Source organism: Phoxinus phoxinus, assembly GCF_949152265.1.
Source record: "Phoxinus phoxinus genome assembly, chromosome: 1".
NCBI lineage: Eukaryota > Metazoa > Chordata > Actinopteri > Cypriniformes > Leuciscidae > Phoxinus > Phoxinus phoxinus.
Window position 1 is genome coordinate 36834883 of NC_136876.1, and position 27547 is coordinate 36862429.

Consider the following 27547-nt stretch of genomic DNA (forward strand, 5'->3'; position numbering starts at 1 on the left):
TTTTTATTTATTTATGCTTTATTCATTAAAATATATGGCTGTCTTCATATTTTCATCATTAGCCTATATTTTGCAAGCCTTCTGGGTCAGAAAACACGTTATCTTACATGTTCCAACTCTAAAATACATAAACACCCTCTGCTGTGCCAGTTGTGTCACTACAGTTGTGCATTCCAAGACTCCAGTAAACAGGCTTGATTCATTCAATTCACATAGTCATAGATCATAAATTCATGAATGTAATACTTTACAATATGTCCAGCAATTTAATTCTCTGCTCAAAACTTTGAAGATACACTTTTTTTGTCGTTGTTTTATGCATTTAAGCCTGCGTTAAAAACGCAGAAAGGATGCATATCAATATTTCAACTAGAAGGAAACCATAAGGGGGGAAACAACCACTTCAGAATTCAAAAGTGTTTATTTAGTTTGACCAGGTTCTAGCATTACCATCATATACATTTTTCCCCAGTCGTAACTTGCAATTACATATATAATATACTATGTGAATACACAAATTGTAAGCATAAAAAAAATACAAATACAAAAACATGTTATTGGATAATAAGTATAGGAACAGCAGTGACAAAGTGGAGCAAAAGACATTTCAGTCCGCTTCTGCCCATTTTCAAAATACATTTTGCAGATTGCACGCTTTTAAATGGAGAAAGACAAAAGAAAAAAATCTGAGGCATTACATCAGACACCCATGCCGTCCTCAGGAAAAAACAAAACTGGTGCCCGTCAGAAACGAGTTTACGTAAACGGGCAACTGAAAGATGGGCCGTGGCGGACAAGGTCCGGCAGGCATAATGGAGACGTGTGATTGGTGCATTAGTGTGCACATCCTACTTTCTCCACCGAAATCTGGGAGGCAGGACGGTAAAAAAAAAAAACGAGTTTAAGGGCTGCAGCGCCCTACACAGTGATGATAACCATCACTCTCCAGTGTCTCGGCCTGGACGTCAGCGGTGAGCGATGGGTGGATGCCATGCACTGTGTGGAGCCCCGGAGGCTATAACAGAGGCACATTTCACTACGAGACACTGACTCAGTGAGCAAGCAACAGAACACTCCACTGATAAGGACCCGAACCTCCTCTCTAGCTGCTAAGACACAAGGTTGACAGTAACTAACTAGGTAATTGAGAGGATATGTAAACATACAGGTCTTGAAACCAAACTAAAATGTGGTGTCACATAGTCAAGGTAAGTAAACGTGTAGTATTATTGTTATAAAACACTAGCCATGTAAACTTCGCCTTGATCAGGCAATATTAAGAGATCGGATGAATCTCTGCAAAAAATTATAGCTTGTATTCCACTAGTAAAAGCCCTTTGTGTGTGTGTGTGTGTGTGTGTGTGTGTGTGTGTGTGTATGTGTGTGAGAAAGAGAAAGAATTAGGAAAACTAACATGCGCTGAATATTATGCTCTTTAGTCTATATACACGATGTCAAATAGATATGCTTTTAGCCTAGCAAAAGTGATGTGTTATTTCCCTGACCACAATTCCAAATAAAATTCAGATCTTGTGTAGGTTCATTAAAGGCAACATTGTCAAAAACTTTTTTTTTTTTTAAATAAACTACAGGATTATGTTTATTTGGAATCAAAATTCAACTTGAACGAGTTGAACCAAAGCAAATCAAAAACTGCAGTGTTAAACTATGTGGATAATATTTTTTCACTCTTCTAGAAGTGCCCTTTCTGTCTCCATCACTTGCCAAAGTGTGAACAAGAGAAGCCCTACAACACCACTAATTAACAGTCACTGTCGTGTAAGTAAAGCGTTGTTCGAAGCGGTATTGCCAAAACAAATCAGGCTCAATTCCTTTGTAGCCTTGCCTTAATTCTCCAACTAAACCAAATCTAGCTATAAACATCTCTTTCACAAAGTCAACGCGTTTCATATATGTTAACAGTGTCAGGTTCCAGTTCCAGTTTAACAAAAATCCTCATGGAATGAAAGTGGGGATGGAAGACAAACATTTTTCTGTTCTGTTTTTAACCAACTCAAGGCAGCAACAGTAAAACCTCACACAACGTGAGGAAACTTTGAGGCAAACTGTTACGGATGTTCTTTCACCCTTCTGGTATATAAAAAAAACACTACGCAAGTCAAAAATCAATAAAATCATTATCTCATATGTTCCTACAAACATGCTAAAAACAGAAATCCTTGCTATAAAAATCCACCATTCCTTACCACTCAACATTACACATAAGCCTTCTGAATATTGTAATCTCAATCAAAAATACTTTCCACTCTCTTAATTATAATTTCTAATGATGAGATTTAACTTCCTGGCATAATATACAGTTTTAAATATATATATATATACGTTTTCTTTTTTGACAAAATTGCTCACTGGACCACAAATGACGTGATAAACATATTTTGTGAAAGTCGATTAGAGACCCTGAGTACATATGATTGGACCAGACGTGATTGAGGCCCTTTTTGCTCAGCTTACTAATGACATGCATATTCCTACCTCTCAAACAAAACCATTTGGATAGATCTGCCCATGTCAAGAGCCAACAGTCCGGTATAACTGTGCAGGCACAAACAAGTGTCAATTATTCTAAATCAAAACAGAACATCCACTTTAAATAGGTTGTCAAATTTCTCTCTCGTGTGATATGGTGCATGTTGTTTTGCCCGGCAACTGCTGGACCGGAGGAAATAAAACAGTTGTTTCACATTCGAGAGCCTTGTTCTTGAAGAATCTGTAAGAGAGGAACAACTGTTAATGGATGGAGTGGATGATGAAAGTCAGCATGTCTAGATAAAACAGGGGGAGACTAAATACTCAACAAGAATTAAATACTCAAAATAAGATTTAAAATTCATCACACAAAAAAAAAAGAGAGAATCCGTTAGAGTACATATAATTTATGAAAATATTTTAAATTATGTAAATAAATATGGCTGTAGTGTTGTCACGGTACCAAAATTTCAGTATTCAGTACCGATACCTGTGAAAATCCACAGTTCTCGGTACCAATTTCGGTACCAAAGCTAATTTAGATAAAATTTTGTTAGATAACATTAGATAAAATGACCTAACAATAAACAATAGTTATATACTGAAGCAATTATTCTCCTTGGGGTAATTTAAAAATGTAGCCTACTAATACATTTTTAAAATCAAAAGTTTTATCTGTTCATGAACGATCAGGTGTTTGTATTAAATAACATTCACAAACATACATTAATGTTGTAAAAATATATTGTTCACTCAATGTGTTGATGTTAGATAAGGCATTAAGTAATGTTAATGAATGGTATTGTAGTGTTACCAACTAAACAGGAGATAAAACGTGTATAATTTGACTTGACTGTCCTTTTATTTAATCCAAAACTGCATTCATATTTAAAAGGCCTTTTAAACTAGATACAACCGCACACGATACCCAAAGTAGTCGATTGTCGAGTTCACGCGCATAGGTTTAGTTACCTATGATCACGTGCGTGAACTCGACAATCGACTACTTTGGACTTCGACCGAAAACATTATTATTATTATTTAACTAAAACTATTAAAAACATTTGTTTTAAAATGAAATAAAAAATATATATAAACGTTAGTTGAAAAAATTTAAGTAAATGAAAATTAGAAATGTTGTCTAGGCAATAAACTAAAATAAGTTTAAATTTAAATTAAACTAAATCTGAAAAAAAAAAAACATTTAACCTAAATTAATATGCAAACTAAAACTAACATCTACATAATAAAATGATAATATAACTAAAATAAAATAAAAATATATGTAATGCATGTATGGAATTTGTGTGGAATTTTACTTTTAAGTTCTACTGTATTTTACTACTTTGCTAATGGCAGTTTGGTTGAAATTGAATTGTATACTGAATATACAATTCAGGGGGGGGGGAGTGTTCCATCATTATCTGGGAGAGAAAAGCAGACTAGATGAGCTAAGGATATAATTCTAGGGCTGTCTAATAGGCACGAGTACAGCCAGACAGCATGCGTCAAATTGAGCACTAGTAACAGAGATTCAGAGAGGGAGAGAGAGAGCGAGCGACACTGCTTTCAGCATTCAGCAGAGACCTAATTATCAGCTTAAGTGATATGTAAATGATGCCTCACCAAGAAAAAAGAGAAGAAAAAGTGTGCACAGCATGCAGGGAAACAAAACACTCAGGCATGAACACATTTGATCTGGTTAATGAACTCTTGAGTACTGTTATGCCATGTGACCAATTGAAGAGCAGAGCTGTGGGATATTTTCTTTCGATCTGTGCGCAAGTGACTATTTCCGTCCGTGCACGAGGGAAGAGTGCATGGGAGACTGTAAAAGGGTTCTGTTCTCCTCACCTTGGCCTTTTCACTGGGCTCGCTGTTTGTGCCGTATGACTGATTGTGCAGCTCCTTAGAGACCACGCAGAGGAACTCAGCTTGATCCTCATTTCCATAGTTGTACGAAGAGCCGATACTAACCAACTGCCAGGAGAGAGGAAAGGAAAACACATGACGACAGTATTTCCATAGTGAACTGATTTGACTATGATACAATATATTCAGTAGTTGCTGGTAATGTGTAAAACCGCAACAATCAAAAGAAAATAAAGAAAAGAAATACCATACCAGCCAAACTAATGTACCCATTTTAAAAACAAAGCCTTACAAGGTAACAAAATATAAAATAAAATAGAATTGGACATTTAGGCCAAAGTGGCGAGGACAAAAATCTGTCATTATTTGCTTTGTTATTAAAAAATAAGAACAAATGTACACATACACAACTTAATATTAGGGATGCTCATATTGACCGTTTAACCGTTAACCGAAAGTAAACATTTTGACCAGTTAAACTGTTTAAAAGTAAAAAAAATTGATTTTTTTTTTTGTAGCTTTTTTTGTTTGTTTGCTGCATGGTTAAAAAAATTTGTATACAGCCTATATTTGTTAACTCACACGGGGTGCGTCGGCACACGCAACCACACGCGCCTAAAGACATTTCGCTGTGCAAGCTAAATAAAGCAGTAGTGCAAGTACAATGTAATAGGCTATCACTTGCGAAGCAAACATCCACAAGCAAATAAAAGGCGCTTTCCGAAGTTGGCCACTCTAGCGATACGTTCTCTGTATTCCCGGGACATCTGTGCCACCGGAGACCCAGACTAACCCCACATCATGTAGACATGTTACTTTTTTTTAAATAAGAACTAGACAAGCTGTGGATTGAGGTAGGCCTGCTATTTTTATTTGAAAAATAGCAAGTGCTTGGGAGCACTTCGACTTGGTAGCTTCTCTGCTTGGCCCCTATTGAATGAACTGGGCTAAGCTAAGTGCTATCAGTGTCGCGGCGCGCCAGAGCGATTAAGTGCACGCACTGAGACGAGAGAGGTATGTATCAATTTGTCTTAGTTAAGGGAATAACATAGTTTAATATGAAAAAACGGTGGAGTATCCTTTTAAGGGAAGTATATGTCAAAAAAAAAAAAGTTTGCTATTAGATAAGTTATCATCTCGGATCACTCGCGCTACAACTGTTGAATGCGTTCAACAGCGCTCAAAAAGCTAGAGGGAAATGCTGGGATAGTACATTTTTTTTACATTTCAGTACAGACTTGGTACCGAAGTCTGTACTTTTGACAACTCTAGTTTTAACCCATTTTCATGCTTGTTTTTGCCTTATTTTAAATTATTTTAAAAGGGTCCTATTATGCTTTTTTTACATTTTTAACTTTCTCTCAGTGTTCAGACAGAGGGTGAAAACATATCAGGCAACAAAAGTAAATAAGAAAATGTATTGTTCAAAAAACAAAATTATGTAAACGTATTCTATCAGACCCCAAAAACAAAATGATGAACCTGTAAAGCAGCACAATAGGACCCCTTTAAGCCCCCTGGTTGAGAACCACTGCTTCGGATGCTTCACTCACCACAGGTTGTTAAACCACAGACACTTCCTTACACCTGCTACTGACTAGGGATGAACACACTCGAGCACCGAAGCCCCCATTCGCACCACAAATTACAACTTGTCCCTTAAACAACCCAGGCGTAAAGTCTACACTTTGTTTCTGTGTTACCCTTCCACCACAAGCGCATGCAAAAATAAAGGCAAACAAAGTTTAGCATGCTAGTCAAATAAAAGCAACCTTCCAAAAACATTTTCCACTGCTCCTACTAGATGCACTGATGATATTGATCTCAACTTTAAACATTCATAGCTGCACCCTTTAAAGCAAACATCACATGCATCACAAAAAAAAATAGAGATCAACCGATATTTGCATGTTTATGTGCCCGTCTGCCCGACTTATTGAACTGATATTAATTTATGGTTTTCTGTTTTTGACAATTATAACAACAGCACTGAACAGAACAAACTTTAACACTTTATAAATACTGTAATTTCTGCAATTACACTGCCTCCTTGCATACAAACCAAAACACACTTCTACAGTAATAAATAGAGTCTGCTTGAGTCTGAAAGAGTACACAAACTAAAAATAAATATAGTGCACTGTCACCAACGTGCCTTTTGTAAATCTTTGATCAAGTAAACAAACAGGTAACGAATATGCATGTAAAATTCTAACAAATAAAAACATTCTAAATTAACCTGAATTACTAAAGTGTAGCTTAACAATATCCCAGTTTTATCTTTTTATTTATAACAGCAGCATTAATATTAACAGGAAAAATTTACTTACAAAGTCTAATGCTTTCAAACGGAGAACATAAAATAAAGAACAGTGGAGTCTATCAACTCCCCATGTAAGCATTCGTTTAAACTGTAGTCTTAAAAGATTGTGTGATTATTGAGGAGCATGAACAGTGAAAGTAACAGTAGCTCCTACAAAAGTGTAACAGACATAATTAGGCATGAAAATAACTGAAGGAAATATCTATTTGCTAAGTCAATTCATATTCTTTTGCCCAATATTTTTAAAAGTTAAAGGCACACTATGTAGAAATTGTACCTTAATATAACAGCTTCAAAGTAATTTTGGTGGTAAACAAACTCATAGTAGGGCGAATCATCCTGGTAGTAAAGCTTGGGGGGGGACGCCGCTGGAAAAACCATCAATGCAAGTTTGAGAGGAGCGCCCCCGACAAATCTCGCGAGAATCACGACTTGCTTTACGGCAACGACGTCACACACATTAACAACATATGAAGCACGAAAACACATGCGCGCATTTCAGACGTGATACAGGGATTAAAGCAAAAAAAAAAAAATCTGACTGAATTTTTCCATGGCCAAACCCCGCTCCACAGCCTGTCACACATCCAGTGTGAAGTTTGTTTCTTCTTGTAATTAGGAGTAGGCTATAGTGAGTAGAGGTCGACCGATAGTGGATTTTACCGATAACGATAGCTAGGTTGGGCCATACTTGCCGATAACCGATTAATGAACCGATAGTTTTTAAAATTGATACTGGATAAAAACAAACATAACACTCCAAGTAAAACAGTGCTGAACTTTATTATAAAAATAAAAAAACTGTATTGAACCATGAAAACATGCTAAATGAAATAAATATATAAATGTGAATAAATATTTAAGTCAATAAAAGACATTCATTCGAACTGAAACAAAAAGTAATACTCTAAATAACAAATAAAACCAGTTACATTCAAAATGTAACTATTTAACTGTTCTTTTCAAGCCAACTTAATTAATAAAAAAGTAACAAAATTTGTATTAATCGGTCGACCTCTAATAGTGAGTACATGGCATGCATTACCTTCACAAATTAAATACTGAAAGAACATTTGCATTTAAAGAAAGGCCATTTTGAACTGCGTTGCTATTATTTACACACTTTTATGAAATGTCAATGTTTTAAATTTAATGCTTTTACAAGACTTGACTCTTTGTGATGTAGTCATACGAATAATAAAATAAATTTAACACAAGTTTTTATTTCTCAAATAATAAAAGCCAACAGAGCCTTTGCTGCAAAGTGAGCTAAATATCACAAACTATATTTTATATTTTAACCAAGGCCATTATGAATAAATAATATAATGTTATTTTTTATATAAAAAGTGAACAGCATGAGCAGGGCCGTACACAGGGTTTTATAAATAAAGAGGTCATTGCTAAAGGGATCTTGCTAGGGGGGTTCGGGGGCAAACACAGACAAGCGCAGTGATACAAACAGTGAAGTCTCCCAGTGCTTACTGGTGAAATATAACATATTCAAGGGTCATACAAATATTAATATTTATACAATACTAGTATTATAGAATTATATTTAATAGGTGCTTGTGTTGTTAAATTGAGCTTATATAACATTTATATGTATAGGAATACATTATAATAATGTTAATCTCATGGGCACAGTATGCAACACCTGCTCTTCCTCTCTCATCTCTATTCTCTCTTCTTCTCGCAGTCTCCTAATCTTTACCTGTATATCTTGCCTTCCAAAAGCTGATATTTGATTGATACAGTCATTGTAAACTGTTGTTTGGTTTAGCTACACATCTCACAGGCCAGACTCGTATTTTATGACCGTTACTGAAGCGTGTCGTGAAGCGTCGCGCTGGAATTCGTGACCGGCTCGCAGCTTCTGTGAACATAAACTAAAGCCCTAAAGACTAACTTACTTTGATTTTTTCATTCACCTTGCCTGGGAACACAAGCGAGGCGAGTTGCAACAGCGTCGCTCTCTATTTGAGCGCACTTTTCGCACATGTACATGTTAAAAAAACCCACGTGAGCGCAAACATGTGAACGGCCACTAAACCAGCTCAGATGAGGTCGGTTATCGTGGCGATATGCAATATCATTGCAGCACCAAAGTAGAGTTAACATTAGGCAATCATTTCACAACCTTCATTTTGCACTTATCCTGAGCAGTTTTTCCGTGAGCGGGTATAGAAAACCCGGAGTGGATGAGGAGCGGAGTGATCACAGAATGCTTAGTGCAGATAGGAACGTGCTTTAGCGCCACTCCAGGCTTTGATCACATCCCCATCAGCAGGGTGAATACACCTCGTCCTTCCTTAATTTAAGACCTATTCAAATTAAAATGAAGACCTTTATTACATTACATGAGAAATGTAAGCATATTTACGGCCTTAAAATCATTAAAAGTGAACTTAAGACAATGACAGGGAAGCCCTGATATATTGACGGAAATCCGTCTTAGACTCTCTGCAATTAACGGAAATCCGTCGTAGCGACGGAGAACTTTAATCCCTGCGTGATACTCGACGATGGAAAAAGAAAAGAAAATGCGGTCGGAAGAGACTAGGAAAAGGAAAAGAGAATCTGACCGCGTGAGGGAACCGGAGAAGAGTCCCACTCGGTCAGGCTTTTACTTGTTGGCGCGAGTTAAAAAGCAGCACTGGATGGAACAGCGATGCTGACCTGGCGATCTTGTTGATGGACTAGTAAATAAATCTCTAATTTGTAAACTTGTTTGCGTTCTATGTTGTATGTTGTTGCGCTTGTTTGTAGTGTGTAAATTTTTTACGATGCTGTTCATTCATCCATTATATCAGACGACGCTGTTGACGTTGATTCCTGCGATTATCATGAGAACAGTTGTCAATATCTCATAATTATCAGGACATAAATAAGCCTAGAGGTTGTAAATAGTGTAAACGAGCACAATTTGCAAACTATTATGATAAATTGGTAATAATCATGTCTAATGACATCATAACGGCCAATGTTATGAAATAATGCGACGTACATTTAACTTCATTGATGTCATCTGGCATTTTGTAATATTTACATTACAATAAAAAAACACAAATGAAATTACACAGTAGGCCTAGACTATAGGCTATTTACTTGTGATTTAGCTGCAATCATGTAAAAACGTTATAAGCCAGCAAACGCGGTAGGCTACTTTACGACAGTGCAAGTATTCCACAGCAACTCTAGGGGTCGCTGTTTGATAAAAACAATTTCTACATAGTGTAACTTTAAAAATGCAATGAAAGTACAGGTATCGGTATAGGTATCGGCAAGTACTAAAAATAAAAGTATAGGTATCGGACTCCGACTCGTTCTGGAAGAAGTGGTATCGGGGCACATCAGCTTGTACTTTTAAAAATGCAGTATCATTAATATCACAGAATTTCATTAAAGTCTAATATTAATACAATTATACAAAAATAAGCTAATTTAAAATGTATATAATAATGTATTAGTAAATGTTAAAATTAATATTAACAGAGATTAGTATGCTCTAGAAGAGTAGTTCATTATTAGTACGTTATCTAATGAAACCTTATTGTATTACCAAAATAATAAAAATAAAAAAAGCATTTTAGGTTTTCAGCCAAGCGCATCCAGAATTTTCCGCTTCAGCCCTGAATTTTCATTTTGGTGCATCCCTAATTTTTATTAAATAAACACTTAAAGTACTTAGTAAGCCACAGAATAAAGTGTATGTGTGTTTCTATAAGGCAGAATTTCAACAACATTAATGGCAAAGTATTTTCCAATCTAAATATTTAACACCTGTTATGATGGATGATGACATCTAACGCTGATGGAAACAACAACCCAACATTGTATCTATTGGTGCTTCCATGCACAGCGATTTCCAAAGGTGCATTACAGGGAATGCCTGGCATTCTGTCACCTTACAGCTGCCCATATAAGGTAACACTTCAGGACAAGCCAAAAGCAGGTCAGGAGAGGCCACACACCTCACTCACAGCGCTGGGGAAAACCCTCCTATACCACACGGTTAATTCATTGGCCAACGCCACGTCTACAACACATATACACAGAAAAATATCCCCATTCACTACAGGAGTTTTCAGTGGATGGATGTCAGTTCATACAAACCTGAGCTGAGTTGGTTCATAGGTTTTATGAGAAAGAAAAAGCATTGATTTAACTGGCAGGTAAAATAATCAGATGGATCAGATGAAAAACAATCAGATGGTAACTATATATCCAACAATGCCATGCCCTACAACCGATAAATGGCTGGTGTTAAATTATATACAATTTTGTCCAAACCGTTATAAAAAAAAAAAAATGTAAAAAGGAAATGTTTTTTGTTTTGTTTTGTTTGAACAATTAAACACTATCCTTCGAAAGGGGGTCAGTATGATTTTTTTTTTAATGTCTTTTCAATGGAATCTCTTATCCTCACCAAGGCTGCATTTATTAGATAAATTCAAGTAAACATTACAATTTAAAATAAATGTCCTATTCGAATATATTTATTCTGAAGCCATTCACATGATCCTACAGAAATCATTCTAATCTGCTGATTTGCTGCTCAAGAAAAATGCATTATTACTATCACTGTTGAAAATAGTCGTGCTGCTTGATATTTTTGTGGAAACTGCGATACAATTTTTCTTTTTCCAGAACTCTGAAGAGTGTTCAAAGAACAACATTTATTTGAAATAGAAAACTTTTGTAACTTAAATGCGTTTACTTTTGACCAATTTAATGTGTCCCTTTTCTTAATAAATATGTAGATATCTTATTGACCCGAAACCTTTGAACGGTAAAGTCTCGCCCATGAACCAATATAGTACAGATATTTTGAGCATCTCCAATTAAAACTCCTCAGTATGCTAAAAACAAGAGAGTAATCCCAGTGTTGTGCTTCTGATCACCTGTTCAAACTTCCAGCCATCTGACATGGTGGAGACCATCTGTGTCAGTTCCTCCTCCTGACACTGTAGGACTCTGTAGACGTGCTTCACAGGGAGCTGAGGACAGAAGAAAGACTTTGAGAATACAAAAAAAACCTGCCATATTATGCAGTCAATTTTGTCGGTGCTCTGGTTTAATTGTAAAATGATTCTGTCATTTCCTGCAGACCTACAAATGTCATCAGATTAAGGTCCTGAGAAGGCAGGTTTCAAGTCAAGTCAAGAATATTTGTATAGCGCTTTTCACAATACAGATTGTATCAAAGCAGCTTCTCACAGTATTAAATTAAAATAATAATAAAACGTCCATGTTTGGTAATGCTAATCAATAGTATTATTCATTGATTAATTAAATTGAATATCCCCAACTGAGCAAGCCAAAGGCAACAGTGGCAAGGAAACGAAAAACTCCATCAGGTGACCTAATGGAGAAAAAAAAAACTTGGGAGAACCCAGGCTCAGTCAGGGGCCAGTTCTCCTCTGGCGGTTATGAACTAGAGGCCGGATTTAACTGTAGGATTAAACAAATTTATATGAATGCCTGGCTGAAGAGATGCGTCTTTAGTCTAGTTTTGAACTGGGAGAGTGAATCTGAGCAACGAACAGTATCAGGAAGGCTATTCCAGAGTTTTGGAGCTAAATGTGAGAATGCTCTCCCTCCTTTGGTGGACTTAGATATCCTAGGTATAACCAAAAGCCTCAAATTTAGTGATCTTAAAGAGCGCGATGGATTATAGGGCGATAGAAGATCCGTTAAATAGACTGGAGCTAAGCCGTTTAGGGCTTTATAAGTCAGTAACAATACCTTATAATTAATACGGAACTTTATAGGTAGTGATGATAAGATCGGTGTTATATGATCATATTTTCTTGATCTAGTAAGAACTCTAGCGGCTGCATTTTGGACTAACTGTAGCTTGTTTACAGAGGATGCAGGACAACCAGCTAATAGAGCATTACAGTAATCTAGTCTCGAGGTCATGAATGCATGAACTAACTTTTCTGCATCAGTATCTGATAGCATATTACGTAGCTTAGCAATGTTTCTAAGGTGGAAAAAGGCAGTTTTTGTAACATATGAAATATGATTTTTAAAAGACAGGTTGCAGTCTAGTATGACACCCAGGTCTTTTACTGTAGAGGATAAAGTAGCAGGACATCCTACTATGTTAAAGTTGTATTGTGAGAGGTTTTGTGGGCGGTTTTTTGAACCGATAAGTAGTACCTCTGTCTTGTCTGGATTTAATAGAAGAAAATTACGCGTCATCCAATCTTTTATATCTTTAACACACTCTGTCAATTTTGATAATTTAGCGTTTTCATCCGGCCGTGATGAAATATATAATTGAGTGTCATCAGCATAACAATGGAAACTAATTCCATGTTTCCTTATAATATTTCCAAGTGGCAGCATATAAATTGAGAATAATAGAGGGCCTAACACAGATCCCTGCGGCACTCCATAGTTTACTGAAGTTATGATCGATTTTTCTCCATTTAAATAGACAAAATGGTAGCGGTCAGATAAGTATGATCTGAACCAGCTTAATGCTTGTCCTTGAACGCCAGTATAATTTTGTAGTCGATCTAAGAGTATTGTGTGATCTATAGTATCGAACGCAGCACTAAGATCAAGTAAAACTAGTATTGAGATACAGTCTTGGTCCGAAGCTAAAAGTAAATCATTAGTGTTTTAACGAGCGCAGTTTCAGTGCTATGGTGCGGCCTGAATCCAGACTGAAACTTTTCATAGATGTCATTTTCTTGCAAAAAAGAGCCCAGTTGAGCGGACACTAGTGGTGTCAACAATAATCGATTCGGCGATGCATCGCAATGCGGGATATGCACGATTCAGCATCGATGCGGCAAAGTGCCATAATCGATTATGTCACTGTTTATTTTCTGGCCTTGAGTTGGACAATAAAGTTGTGAAGTTTATTACTTCCGTGGGCATAACAACAACAACAATCAAGACGGAGGCGGAGGGAGATGACCGCGATAGACGGGTAATTAAAAACGCACCCAAAGCTTGGAAAAGCGGACATCTGGGCACATTTCGATTCTACGAAGTTAATGGGAAACTTAACAAGACGAGGCTGAACACAGGAGCGCAGCTTCGCGGCTGAGACACGAATAGACTATTATTAACTAAAGCTTTACTCTTAAACACAAAAGGCACGTCCATTTTAATAAAAAAAAATATATTTATTAAACAAACCAGATCAAGAGCAAAAACGAAATAAAGTGCATAACTGAAAAATAAAGCATAGGCTCAAAACTAATACAAACAGTGGCACTGCGCGAATGCGCGCATTGGGCTCCAATAATATGTTCCCGTCTTCTAAAAAAAAATGCTGCCGATGTCTTTGTTTACATGGTAGAAGAGGACTGACTATGAATTAAACGGTCTCTCAATTAAATATATAAAATTCAGCAAACCTTAGCCTACTTTCTTCAATCTGTCTCTCTTCTCCAGTGGGTTGGGATAATCCAAAAGAAGTGAAAACAAGGGGGGTGTTCTGAAGACAGACTGTTACCTGTGAAACAGGAGTTATCTGAAAACACCCCCATTAGCAATTAGTGCTTTCCACCTGATGAAATGAACGCGCAAAATGAACGAAATGAACGCGGCAAAACTGATGAAATGAACGCGCAAAACGAATTAAATGAACGCGGCAAAACGAATGAAATGAACGCGGCAAAACTGATGAAATGAACGCGCAAAACGAATTAAATGAACGCGGCAAAACGAATGAAATGAACGCGGCAAAACTGATGAAATGAACGCGGCAAAAAATCGACCAATCAGAATTTTGGTCAAGCCAGAACGTATCGACCAACAATCGACTAATCGATTGGGAGATTACAGCCCTAGAAAGCAGTGATTTATGTTTTCTTTTTCAGGTTTGAAAATGCCATATACAATACCCTGTACCATTCAATTTTATTTTGTTTAATGACATTTATGTCAAAGATACAGCAGTGATAATGGTAGTGATAATACACACATAGCAGCCAATAAAATCTGTTGTTCAATATATGACTGCTTGTATTGCCTCATGACTGATGAAAAATTTGCCTTGTTGTGTGCAGTAGAATTTTGATGCATCGCAATGCATCGTAGAATCGAATTGAATCGAATCGTTAGCTGGTGAATCGTAATCGAATCGAATTGTGAGGGCAGTGCCAATGCACACCCCTAGCGGACACAACTTTTTCTAATATTTTAGACATAAATAGAAGATTTGAAATGGGTCTATAATTTGCTAGATTATGTGGGTCTAATTGTGGTTTCTTAATGAGTGGTTTTATAACTGCCAGTTTAAATGTTTTTGGAACATGACCTAAAGATAAAGATGAGTTAATGATATTGAGTAGAGGCTCTTCCACTATAGGTAACACTTCTTTCAGTAGTTTAGTTGGTATAGGATCTAATAAGCATGTTGTTGTTTTAGATGAAGTGATACGTTTATTTAACTCTTTTTGTTCTATAGTTGTAAAGCGCTGTAATTGTTCTTGCGGGGTGATAATTGAGGCTGATTTATAAGGCGCGATTGAAGATTGAACGTTTACAATTGTGGTTCTGATGCTTTCTATTTTCTCAGTGAAGAAGTTCATGAAATCATTACTGCTAAACTGTAACGGGATATTTTGTTCAGGTGATGTCTGTTTATTTGTTAGTCTAGCCACGGTGTTAAATAAAAACCTTGGGTTATTTTGGTTGTTTTCTATTAGTTTGCGGAAATGCTCAGCCCTGGCTGCTTTTAGGGCCTTTTTATAACGTGACATACTGTCTTTTCACGCGATTCTAAAGACCTCTAAATTAGTTTGTTTCCATTTACGCTCTAAGTTACGGGTTTCTCTCTTTAGAACATGCGTAGTATTGTTGTACCATGGTGCTTTACTTTTCTCTCTGACCTTTTTTAATCTAATGGGTGCAACAATATCCAATGTTCTAGAGAGAATGGTGCTCATAGTGCGAGTTACTTCCTTTAATTCATCTGTTTGTTTGGGTTCAGGCCAGTGATGGAGTACTCGAGTCCTGGACATGGACTCGAGTCCAACTCGAGTCCTTATTCTCTGGACTCGAGTCCGACTCGAGACTCCATTCTCTGGAATCGTGACTCGACTTGGACTCGCGGACTGATGACTCGTACTTGGACTCGAGCCGAGGATATATAAAATCGGGCTTGAGCATTCATCAAATGAATGACGTTGTTTCTGAATAAATAGGTTATAAAAATTTGATATAAGATGTTACACTTTTCCTGTTTTGGGCTCCAAGACCGGCCGTGATCTATTTTTTCCCTCACAGACACTGCTACCGCTCGCTCTCCTTGCTTGACAACACTCACTTTACGCTGCATTCTCGTGCATTATTAATTTAACAGTAGATAAGTTCCTCTACATCTTATCAGCAATTTCGATTTTGGCACGCTTTGCAGCAGCTGACCTGACCACTAAGGAGCGAATGTACAGTGACGTGACATAACTGCCAAATTCAAACTGTGCTTTCGTGCTATGGCTGGCGCTGAGAAAGAGCGCCATCTTTTCATGAAAGAGCGCAGCGCTTAAAGGAGAACTCCGGTCAATTTTAACATTGAGCTCATTTTTTTGTAAATTCTCTTTTAATCCCGCTTATCATACCATAACACAATTATGTTTATTTTAGATTTCATATTTAAATACATACAATTTATAGCAAAACAATACATTTATAGTTTGTAAAATACAATGGTGTCTATGGAAGTAGCAATAAACAATCCTTTCAAATATATTTGCCGACATATTTAATTCATATCAGATATACAGTGTAAGTAAGTCAACCATAAAGTTTATTCTTCTCCCAGTTCACCGACCTCTTACTTTCATTTATTTCGGGAGAAACGGATTAATTCAGGAAGAAACCAACCCTAGAAGAAGCTTGTCGTTTTATTGTTAACTGTTAAATTACTTTACATCGTCAATCTTTTTTCTCTTGATTTTTCCTCACAGCCACACATACTCAGTTGGACACCGCAACATTGTTTAATCCCTTTTCAATGAAAATCTCTAAACTTATTTAAATTTTTACAAAAGTAAATACAGGGTATATGCAGGAATCCTGAAGTTAATTTCAATACCTTTTTAAGACTTTTTGAACACCTTCTCAAAATATTTTAAGACCTCATCGCCACTTCAAGTTCTAATCAGCAACAAACCTTTCACTTAATAAACAGTTGTAGTTTGTGCGATGTAGAGGACGACAACACATCACCTTTAAAAAAAGTTTTAGTTTTTTTATTTAACGCACCTAATCGCGCGTTTCGCAAAATACGTGACATCACCTGAATGCGGCGATCTGATCTCACTGACCGACTACGCCGTTGTTTTTTATTAGTAATGGGGAGGAAAATAAATATATTCATGCATACTTTTTGGAGTCAAACTCTTTGGACAAAGCTTGAACAAAATTTAATACCTCATAAAATCGTGATTAAGACTTTTTAATACCTTTTAAGGGCCTTAATTTTCCCAAAATGGATTTATCAACTTTTAATACTTTTTAAGACCCCGCGGACACCCTGAAATACAGTGTACTCGACTCGGACTCGAACACAGGACTCGAGACTCGACTCAGACTCGAACTCAGGTAATGGTGACTCGACTCGGACTCTTCTTTGGTGACTCGGACTTGGACTCGAACACTGGGACTCGAGGCTCGACAGTTGGTGACTCGACTACAACACTGGTTCAGGCAGTAACTGAGACAAATCAGATAAGCAATTTGAGAAATGATCTATGGTGGATGGAAGGATTGTTCTGCCTGGTCGGTAACGCGGCGCAGCATGACATAGTACTGTAGTCCGTAATATACAAGTTACCAGGAAGTGGTCACTGACACCATCACTTTGTGGAATGATATCTATATCGGTTGGATCGGTTCCATATGATATAATTAAATCGAGTGTATGATTAAGACGATGAGTTGGTCCGGTGACGTTTTGTTTGACCCCAAACGAGTTTAATAAATCTGTAAACGCAGCCCCTAACGCATCATTTGAATTATCTACGTGTATGTTAAAATCTCCAATAATTAATGCTTTATCGACGTTGACCAATAGATCTGAGAGAAAATCTGCAAACTCTTTTAGGAAACCAGCGTAAGGCCCTGGCGGTCTATATACGGTAACCAGGGCTAGAGATAGAAGGGATTTTTTTCTTACATCTAAGAGCGTAACATTTAATACAAGTACTTCAAACTAATTAAATTTGTCACCTGTTTTCTGAGTAACATTAAGAATATCTCTGTAGATTGTTGCTGCGGGGCTCATGCTTATTAGGGCTGTCACTTTTTGTTCGAAAATCGATTGCACAATCGATCGGACCAACCAACACAAGTTTCGAAAATGAAAATATATTTTAACGGTTTTCAGGACGCAGAATGCGCGGCGCTGGCTGCTGGGTTCAGCGTTGCGCTTCAGATACAACGCGATTTGCGCGATTGAACTTTTACCGCTGCGTGCGCAACGCTTGGTCGACCCAGCAACAAAACGTCTCGCGCTATCTGTAGCCTATTGAATGGCTCAGCCATTGAACCGCACAGTCCAATGGCATAGATCTGACCAATTGTTGGTGTGTTTTGGAGGTAAAAACAAAAGAGCTGCTTTCACAAAACAGAATGTTTCGTAAGCCATTGAAATGAATGGGTCTCATAGCGCCGCGAATGCTGTGCCCTGTCTGAAAGGCACTCTCTCTCAGAGCGCGTCCAGCTCGTCACGATACGCCCGCAGCGAACGCGCATCACACAGCAACTGCAGGTTCTGATAAACAGACATAACAGCAAATTATAGCCTATTTCTGCATAAGGTGTTGCCAGTATTTAGAAAATTTCAAGCATAGGCTACAGATAGCTTACTGACTCGGGCTACAGGCTACGTAGGTGAAATTTGTTTGACATTTCTAATCGTGAAAACAGCCATGTTAAAGCCTGCAGTCCACTCGGCTTTTCGAGAATGTTACATTCCTGTTTGTAATTGTACACGAAATTTCATGCCAATAAATCATCAGAAATATTGTGCGTCTCAAGCGCCCTCTTTACGTTCATCCTAATGCCTGTTAGTTGTCCGTGGATTGGCCTATATTTGGCGTTGAAAATGGAAAAGTCTTTAGACATGGAAAGTCGATTTTACAATCGCGCTCTAAAGAAGACGTGCTCAGCCGTGACCCACAGGTGTAACGGACCGGTATTGGGTCAATCGGTTTGAGACGCGTCTACTCAACAGTCCGCGTTGTAACTGAGATTTTAAGCAGCAGTGCTTCTCAGTGAGGAAAAGTAGAAAATGTTCGTTGTAAGTGAGTTTAAAGAGAGAAATCACGGATTATGAATCAAATCAATGGAGCTCAAACACAAACAACGCGTTCAGGAAGTGACACCTTCCTGGTTTCAGAGGACACCTTTGTCATGGGATACAGCAGGAGCATTTTGAAAGGACCGTGCAGACTGTTAATATATTTGTTTTGAATCAATGGGCCTAATTCATGAAACAAATGCAAGTGTGGAAATTCTATAATGAAAATGTATTATATTTATATATATTAGGGGTGTGCAAAGCAGCCGCTATTTGTATCTGTATTTGTATTTGTTGAGGGGGGAAAGTATTTGTATTTGAGTAAAATTCAAAATAGGCGTAAAAATCAATTTTTTTTGCGTTACACTTCTAATTTACGTTATAGTGTAAGTATTCTTTAATTATATCCATTATACTAATTATGGATATGCAATATTGGTTGATGTTTTTCCATAAATCTAGCAATGAAACAAGGAACGTAATTTAAAAGAAAATAACATAACAGCCATTACCTTATCCATGGTTAAACCAACAACTAATAAAATACCATTGTGAACATTATGAAGCCTACATCTTACTGTCTGCAAAAGAAAGAGTAACTTAAACGTATCGTGTAACTCCCACACGTGCATACAATTCGACACAACTACACACGCATTTTTAACCTTTTTAACCGAACGTTAACGTTACTCTGTCAACAGTCTAAATTACCGCGCTAAACAGCTGACGTTACGTAAACAGAGCGAACATGAGAGCACCCGACTGCAGACGTCAATAATGCAGCGTAATGGAATAATCTCCCGATCAAACTCTGCTTCCCGAAAGTTATAAACTGCCTCAGTAACCCAGTTAAGGTACAAAAATCTATTCAACAAAAATAGTGATGGAGTAAAGTGTTTTTTCGCTCAGCCGAGCGCTCTCTGTTGCTGTGTGGAGCAGCCTGTGTCCGTCACGCACTCACTCATCCGGGTCTGCACTGCGGTCTCATGAGGAAACGCTTTTTGATATAAAGGTTTTCTTGTTCCCGAATACAAATCATTTTTAAAGTATTTGTTCGAAATAAGTATTTGTAAAAAAAACATGTTATTTGTGCCTTTCCGAATACCGTATTCGGGTTCGGCTCCACCCCTAATATATATATATATAATATATATATATAAAACATTACATTCAATTGGACATTTGACGCAAGATGGGTTTTATGAAAGATTTACACATACATTTGTTCTGCTCATGTTTCATGGAGTGCCGATATGGAAGCTTGTTTTCACCAGGGAATAAACTATTAAAAAAGGCAATTGTGACTTTTCAGAAGTGTTTATTTCCCGCAATTCTGACATTTTTCAGAATGGCGAGTTTATATCCCACAGGTCTGACTACTTTTGTTTTCAGAGCTGCTAGTTTATATCCCACAAATCTGACAATTTTTTTCCAGAACTGCAAGTTTATATACTGGAATTCAAAAAAAAAAAAAATCAGAAATGCCAGTTTATATCCCGCAAATCAGACATCTTTTTTAGAGCTACTAGTTTACAATTTTTCTCAGAATTGTGAGATAAACTAGCAATTGCGAAAAAAAGAAATATAAGTGAAAACACTTAGATTAGTTGTTGAGTTAGGCCTCATCCACACTATTGCGTTTTAGTTTAGAAACAGAGAATTAAAACGAATACGATCTCCGTCCACACCAGCGGTTTAGCTGCGTATTAGAATTGATCTCCGTCCACATTAAAACGACTGAAAACGCGGATCACGTGACCATTCACCAACACTGGGCATGCGCGTGCCGGTGTAAACAGGCGCATGTAGGCAGTTATAGCATTGTAAAATGCAGAATTTACTTGCACAACAGCTGCTAGCAAAGACATCAACATCAGTAACGCTTGTAATTCGTTATCCATGTTGTAGTCACTAACGTTACGTAGTCCAGGCTGTTTTTGTATGTTTTCTTCCCGGGGACGGGTCATGTGATGGGTGTCTGACGAATCAGGGAAGGATACGCCATGACTGATGACACCCAATCATAGAGCCGAGCGTGAGCCTCTGCGTCAGCGTTTGTAAAGTCCTCCGCTTTGACCGTCTTCACTAATACACCCTCCGGAGATTCAAAACGCAAAACGGGGTCGAAGCGTTTTTAAACTTCTCCGTTTAAGGTCTGCGTTTTTGCCGTTGTAGTCTGGACGGGAGGTGCAAACGTAGCAAAAGGTCTCCGTTTCTAAACGAAAACGCAGTAGTGTGGATGAGGCCTTAGATATGAAGCAGCACAATCTTAACATGACTTACCTGAGCCGTCTTACAATCCCGCTCCCTGATTTTGTCTTTGACCAGTTTAATCAATGAAGTGATATTGTAGAATTCAGCCTCTTCCAGCACACCTGAGAAACATTTTACAGATGAAATGTTGAAATAAAAAACATATCACAGCCAAAACAGCTTGATGTCAAAAACATGTAGAACTTAAAAACAAGTTACAACTGAATTTGAAATCTAACAACATGTCCAGACATATCTTAAAGTTCTTATTGACATTCCCATCATACCTTCCTCCGCAAGGCCTCTGTTCAGGACCAGCTTCCCGTGTCTCAGATAGTTGAGCACCGGACCAAAATAAGTGGGATCACGGTCTATCAAATAAGCACCCGTGTCATCCTGGATGAGGAAAGAGCGTTATCAGTACCATGATGCTCGTCTCCAAAGGGATTTCAGCATAATAAACATCATGCAATCATTAAATCTGGCTTTAATGACTCACCACCTTTTCAGATAGTTTGTTCAAATTTTTTTTTAAAATTGTGTTTTATCAGTACTCAAGGGTATCTGACTTTATCTGTACTCAAGGTGGGGCTGACATTTAACATACACGCTGCAGAGCCCATAGGGACGCTGATCCATCTCCAGCACAACATGATTACAACGGATCAATATTGAGGTCAGAAAAGAGAGCTTTACTCCACAACATTTCCCCTTAAAAGAAAGCAACTGGCAAGAGCAACTTCACAGTTAAAATGTCTTATTTTGTAATGAAAAATCTTTATTTATGATAAATATTTTTGACTAAGCAGAGGAACATAAGAAATTATTTGTCTTTTAGAAGCTTTCAACTGTCGTTGCCCTAATAAATGATGCATACTGACCTTTAAAAGTTTAAAAGCATGCAGGGAACCCTATTTCTTCTTGTGTCACATGGAAGAAACTAGAGGATTAATTAAAAAAGACCAGTATATACTTGTATGACATGATAAATATTCATAATAGTGCATTCACTAAGTATTTTAATTGGTTGCTAATACTATTTAGGATCAATTCCTGCAAACTAGTATGCGTTGTGTGTGAGTATTAAAATATTTGAGGTTATTAACTGTTCCTCACAGCTTAAAAAAAAAGGTATAGACATTTAACCACTCAATAGAAAAATAGAATATAATAAATTACTAAATAAAAACCTATTTGATTTCTCTAATATTAAATTCTTATTTACAACGTAAACTGACTAACAGTTGTCATAGTTACTCCAGATAAACACTTATGAAATAGTTTTAAAACAATTATTCTACTAACTAAACCATATAAACAATATTAATATAATTAATATTTTTAGAGTTGAACCAGATAAAGATTTAGTGAAATGGTTTAATTGGATAAACACTAGTTTAACACAATAATTCATATATTTTTAGATAAGCACTAGTCAAATATTTTATAGCATAAGATTGCATACTTAAAGGCGCAGCTTTGTACGATGTGTTGGCGTTATTTCCACTGTAACAAGGAAGCTACGGCCTCCCCCTTTTCAAATAGCCAATAGCGTTTAGTTTACCTCACAAACTGCAAGGCTGCGGTCCAGTCCACTTTTAGACACGCACTTGCGAACTTCCCTAAGCACTTCCCTTCGGGGGAATCCCTGCCGCCATTTTGAAGTGCGTTCCACGTTGTGAAGTGGATGAGGGAAGTTTATATAGGCAGACCCTCGTTCCCTCGGTTTTGACAGAGTCTACTTTATGTACACTTCAGGCAGCTCCATATAGATCTCGTCACCGCAGATCTCGTCTTATCACCACCACCAACAAACAACTCTATGATATATTAATTATCATTTTTTTCATTTAAAACAACCCAAAGACACCTATATACATTTGGATGCTGCATTAAACAAATTATTATAGGGAACATTTTTTTAAATAATAAAACAACTCCATAGCTGATTCCAAGTGATCAAGGGGTTAGGACGTTCCAATTCAGTCCATTGCCGTTTCCGCCAGTAGTGGCACTCGTGCAAAGCAAGCAATGACGTACATCCGAGTGAACAAGACGGAGGGAAGTTAGCGAGTGAAGGGCATGAAAATTTTCGAAGACGTACTTGACAGCACCATGGAAGCGAATCCGAGCACTGAGGATACGTTGGATTCAATAGTAGACGTGTGAATAAATTCTAGCAATTTCATTCTTAACCAACGTACAGTTGGAAAACGGAATAAAACTTGAGCGTTTAAGCAACCAAACTCACATCTCCAACTTCTTGACAGAGGATAAAATAAAAATAGGGTTGCCTGCATGCTTTTAAACATTTAAAGGTCAGTAGTATGCATCAATTCTGATGTGTCAATGGTTGCATTGGCCAGGTGGTATTTATAGCAAAAGGGGCGGAGCTTTAGATTCTAGAGAGCATTTGATTGGACAGAAGATGTGATGAGAAGCTGAAGTCCGCAGTGATGTCATAAAAATCCGAAAGTGAGGGACAGTTTTAAATGCATAGCCTATATCTCCTAAATGCGAATTTTGTAATTGTTTTCAAACACACCAGCTTATTCAAAACCTTATGGCTAACATATTCATCCTAAAATCTTAAACACTAAAAAATGTTATTCAATTGACATTTAACATTAAATATTTTGCATTGGAAATTGATGCATTATATATAATAAATGAACAATGAGCAACATTTCCAGCAATAATCAGCATTTAATAACCATGTTAATAAATATATTAACATTAATTGTTAGTTCATAATACATTAGTGTTAAAATATTAAACTCAATATATTCATAATAATGTTCATATTCATATTAAAATTGCACTATATCTAGACACGAACCTAGATTAATAAATGCTGTAAGAGTATTAATTATTAATTCATGTTAACTAATCATTTTAATTAATGGTAACGTTACATACTTATAATTAGTTACCAAAAATTCAATGGTTTATAGCTAGAAACTTAGTTAATATTTCTAGGTATCCAGTTAAAAAAAAAAGTGAAACTTTTAAATAGGCAAAAGCTTGTCATCTTTGTAATATTTTTATTATTAAAGGTTGAGTGAAAACACTAATGAAAGTTCTGCAATTAGCACTTGACATGTTAGCATGCAAGTTTGTTACTATAAGAACCATAAGCGATGTATTTTTGTATTTTCATATTTAAACGAGCTAATGCTACTCAAAATATACTACAAGCAGCCTCTTTAACCATATCTGACACACTAGAACTAACTTTAATTAGTAAAACAAGCCACATCAAGTGTTACCAGTTAAGCTAAGCTAGTAAGCGGAGCTCCATTGACCGTAACTTTACTAGCTAAGTTAGCCGTCTAGCTAAAATATTAAAATACATCAATATAGCGAAATATTAGACTATAAACCCATTATTTTGCGTCTACCCAGTATAACTGAATTGCCGTAAGTCCAGATACGCGAAGTCGCGGTTGGTGTTCACTGTCATGCTAGTGAAGAGCTCGCGGAATAAATACCTTGTCAGAGTCGAGGTCGGGGTCGGCCTGGCACAGGCGGTACAGGAAAGATTTCGGGTCTCTGCACAGCGTTTGTCTCGTCGTGAGAAAGTAAGTGCCGCCGACGTTCAGACGAACCCATTTGGGCGAGCCGCTTCCAGACGGCTGCAGTCTCTCACTTGGAAAAAGAGCGGGACACCTCCGACCATTCGAGCCACTCGGGTCAGGGCTCTTCTCCGCCATCCCTCCTCTGCGCTCCCGCTGCCTGACTGTCGACTGATGGAACTGAGCTGACTCTGAGAGCAGGAAGTGTGTGTGGGGAGTTTGAGAGCCGCGGTGCCCTGAGCCTCCCTACACAGGCTCCGTCACCACACACACAGAGCTGTCTAGCTAGGCCGCACTTTTGCCACCCAATAAGACTGCACGCGCCTCCTAGGCTAGCTAGGCAGCTCTATACGTTTTGAAAATTTGGAAAAATGATGTCATTGTTGTTTAGGCTTTTAAAAAGCCACATGATTTGTTTGTTTTTTAACAGCCACGTGATTATAGATATACAGTTATGACTGTCAACGTGTGTATTTACAGTATTAAACACAAGTAGCCTACTAAGTGGTTTTACTAAAGTTGTTTAGTCAGACGAACACTTTTGTCAAAGTGTTAATAATGATTTAGAAGACAGGTAAGTATAGAAGCCAATTTCTGTCACATATGGGGAAAAAATGCATGCTTTGGTAAGTAATAATTACAACATAAAGTCTAAATTGTTGTGAGATAAAAGTCCACAAAGTAAGTATCTTTTATCTAATTACCAGATAAAAAACTGACATTATGAATGACTAAATCAATTATGATAAAGTAAAATAAAGAGTCAAAATAATGAGGAAAAAGGTCAGTTATGACTAAACATTGAAATGATAAAATACATTCATAATTATGAGATGAAACTGATGATAAACTATACAGAAAAATTCTTCCACATTATGAAAGTCGTAATCTTTGCCATAATTTACTCATAATTTCATCTTTGTTTTGTAATAATTTAGCTTTTCGCCTCATAATTATAACTTTATTTCAAATGTATGGCATTTAATCTCAGAAACCTTACTTTTTAAGTCATAATTATAATGTACAAAAGCATGCTTTTTTTCTGATGTGATGGAAATGGTCTTCCACAGTGATACAGACAGTCTCTGTATGGTCTATTCAGGAAAAAACACTAGTAAAATAATTAATATTTCCAGAGTTTAGTTTGATAAACACAAGTAAAACAGATAACATTTGAATAGTTTAATCATATACAGGTAAAACAGTTCATATTTGAATGGTTCAGTCAGACACAGACAAATTAATTTCATATTTCAATGGCTTAGTTAAGTAGTGATTCAGTTCATATTTCTATGGTTTAATCAGATTATCATTTATCTGCTTTGTGTTCTCATGTGCAATTAATATAGAAAGAAGATCATTTGAGAGAGCCATGTGAAGACTGATAACAAAAGACAGTACAGTGAATAGCAGGCATTTATCATCACTTGATGGTCCTGCTATTGCTAAGTGAGATGTGTTTCTCATAGCTGATGTTTTTCTGCGTAGGAAATGCCTGTGGGCATTCTCTTGCTGTATATGTTTACCTAAGACCTGGAAAGCTGAACAGCGAGTTCATTCAGTGTGACCTGATTTCAGCGCTGCAAGATGTTGAGAAATGTAAACAGCCAGCATGCATGAGAGACCCAACTGTAAAAGACAGGGAAAGTCTACCGGGAGCTGTTGTCTTAGCACTGCTGTCTTGCACATGCTACCAACAGTCTGTCAGAAACAGAAGCACAAAGATCTTACTCTTCATGTATACTTTTATTATGAGACTTATTTCTCTCCTCGACATCCTCTAGTTTCATTAAAGGTTTATGGAAGCTTGTTTCTGTAATAAAAAAAAATTAAAAAAGAGGTATAATTGTGACTTTTTATTTCACAATTCTGACTTTTTTTCTCAGAATTGCGAGATATAAACTTGCATTTGTGAGTTAAGTCTGAAGTACAATATAAACTCACAATGGAGAGTTATAAAGACAGAATTGCGAGATATAAGCTTGCAATTGCAAGTTAAGTCAGAATTATGAGATATATATTAGTATTTGCAATTTATAAAGTCAGAATTAAGCGATATAAACTCACAACTGAGAGTTATAAAGTCAGAATTAAGCGATATAAACTCACAACTGAGAGTTATAAAGTCAGAATTAAGCGATATAAACTCACAACTGAGAGTTATAAAGTCAGAATTGCGAGATATAAGCTTGAAATTGCAAGTTAAGTCAGAATTACGAGATATATATTAGTATTTGCAATTTATAAAGTCAGAATTAAGCGATATAAACTCACAACTGAGAGTTATAAAGTCAGAATTAAGCGATGTAAACTCACAACTGAGAGTTATAAAGTCAGAATTAAGCGATATAAACTCACAACTGAGAGTTATGAAGTCAGAATTGCGAGATATAAGCTTGAAATTGCAAGTTAAGTCAGAATTACGAGATATATATTAGTATTTGCAATTTATAAAGTCAGAATTAAGCGATATAAACTCACAACTGAGAGTTATAAAGTCAGAATTAAGCGATATAAACTCACAACTGAGAGTTATAAAGTCAGAATTAAGCGATATAAACTCACAACTGAGAGTTATAAAGTCAGAATTGCGAGATATAAGCTTGAAATTGCAAGTTAAGTCAGAATTACGAGATATATATTAGTATTTGCAATTTATAAAGTCAGAATTAAGCGATATAAACTCACAACTGAGAGTTATAAAGTCAGAATTAAGCGATGTAAACTCACAACTGAGAGTTATAAAGTCAGAATTAAGCG

At 36.8% G+C, this 27547-nt stretch overlaps 1 protein-coding gene across 1 annotated transcript; it reads right to left on the minus strand.

The window, feature by feature from the left end:
• Nucleotides 1-402: 402 nt before the first annotated feature.
• kctd5a (potassium channel tetramerization domain containing 5a) lies at nt 403-25259 on the minus strand. The gene is made up of 6 exons (XM_079636100.1): nt 24704-25259; nt 21500-21608; nt 21243-21334; nt 11590-11685; nt 4345-4470; nt 403-2731 (listed from the first exon to the last, which is right to left on the minus strand). The coding sequence occupies exons 1-6, from the start codon at nt 24923-24925 to the stop codon at nt 2702-2704; spliced, it is 675 nt and encodes a 224-aa protein (XP_079492226.1). The 5' UTR covers nt 24926-25259; the 3' UTR covers nt 403-2701.
• Nucleotides 25260-27547: the final 2288 nt, after the last annotated feature.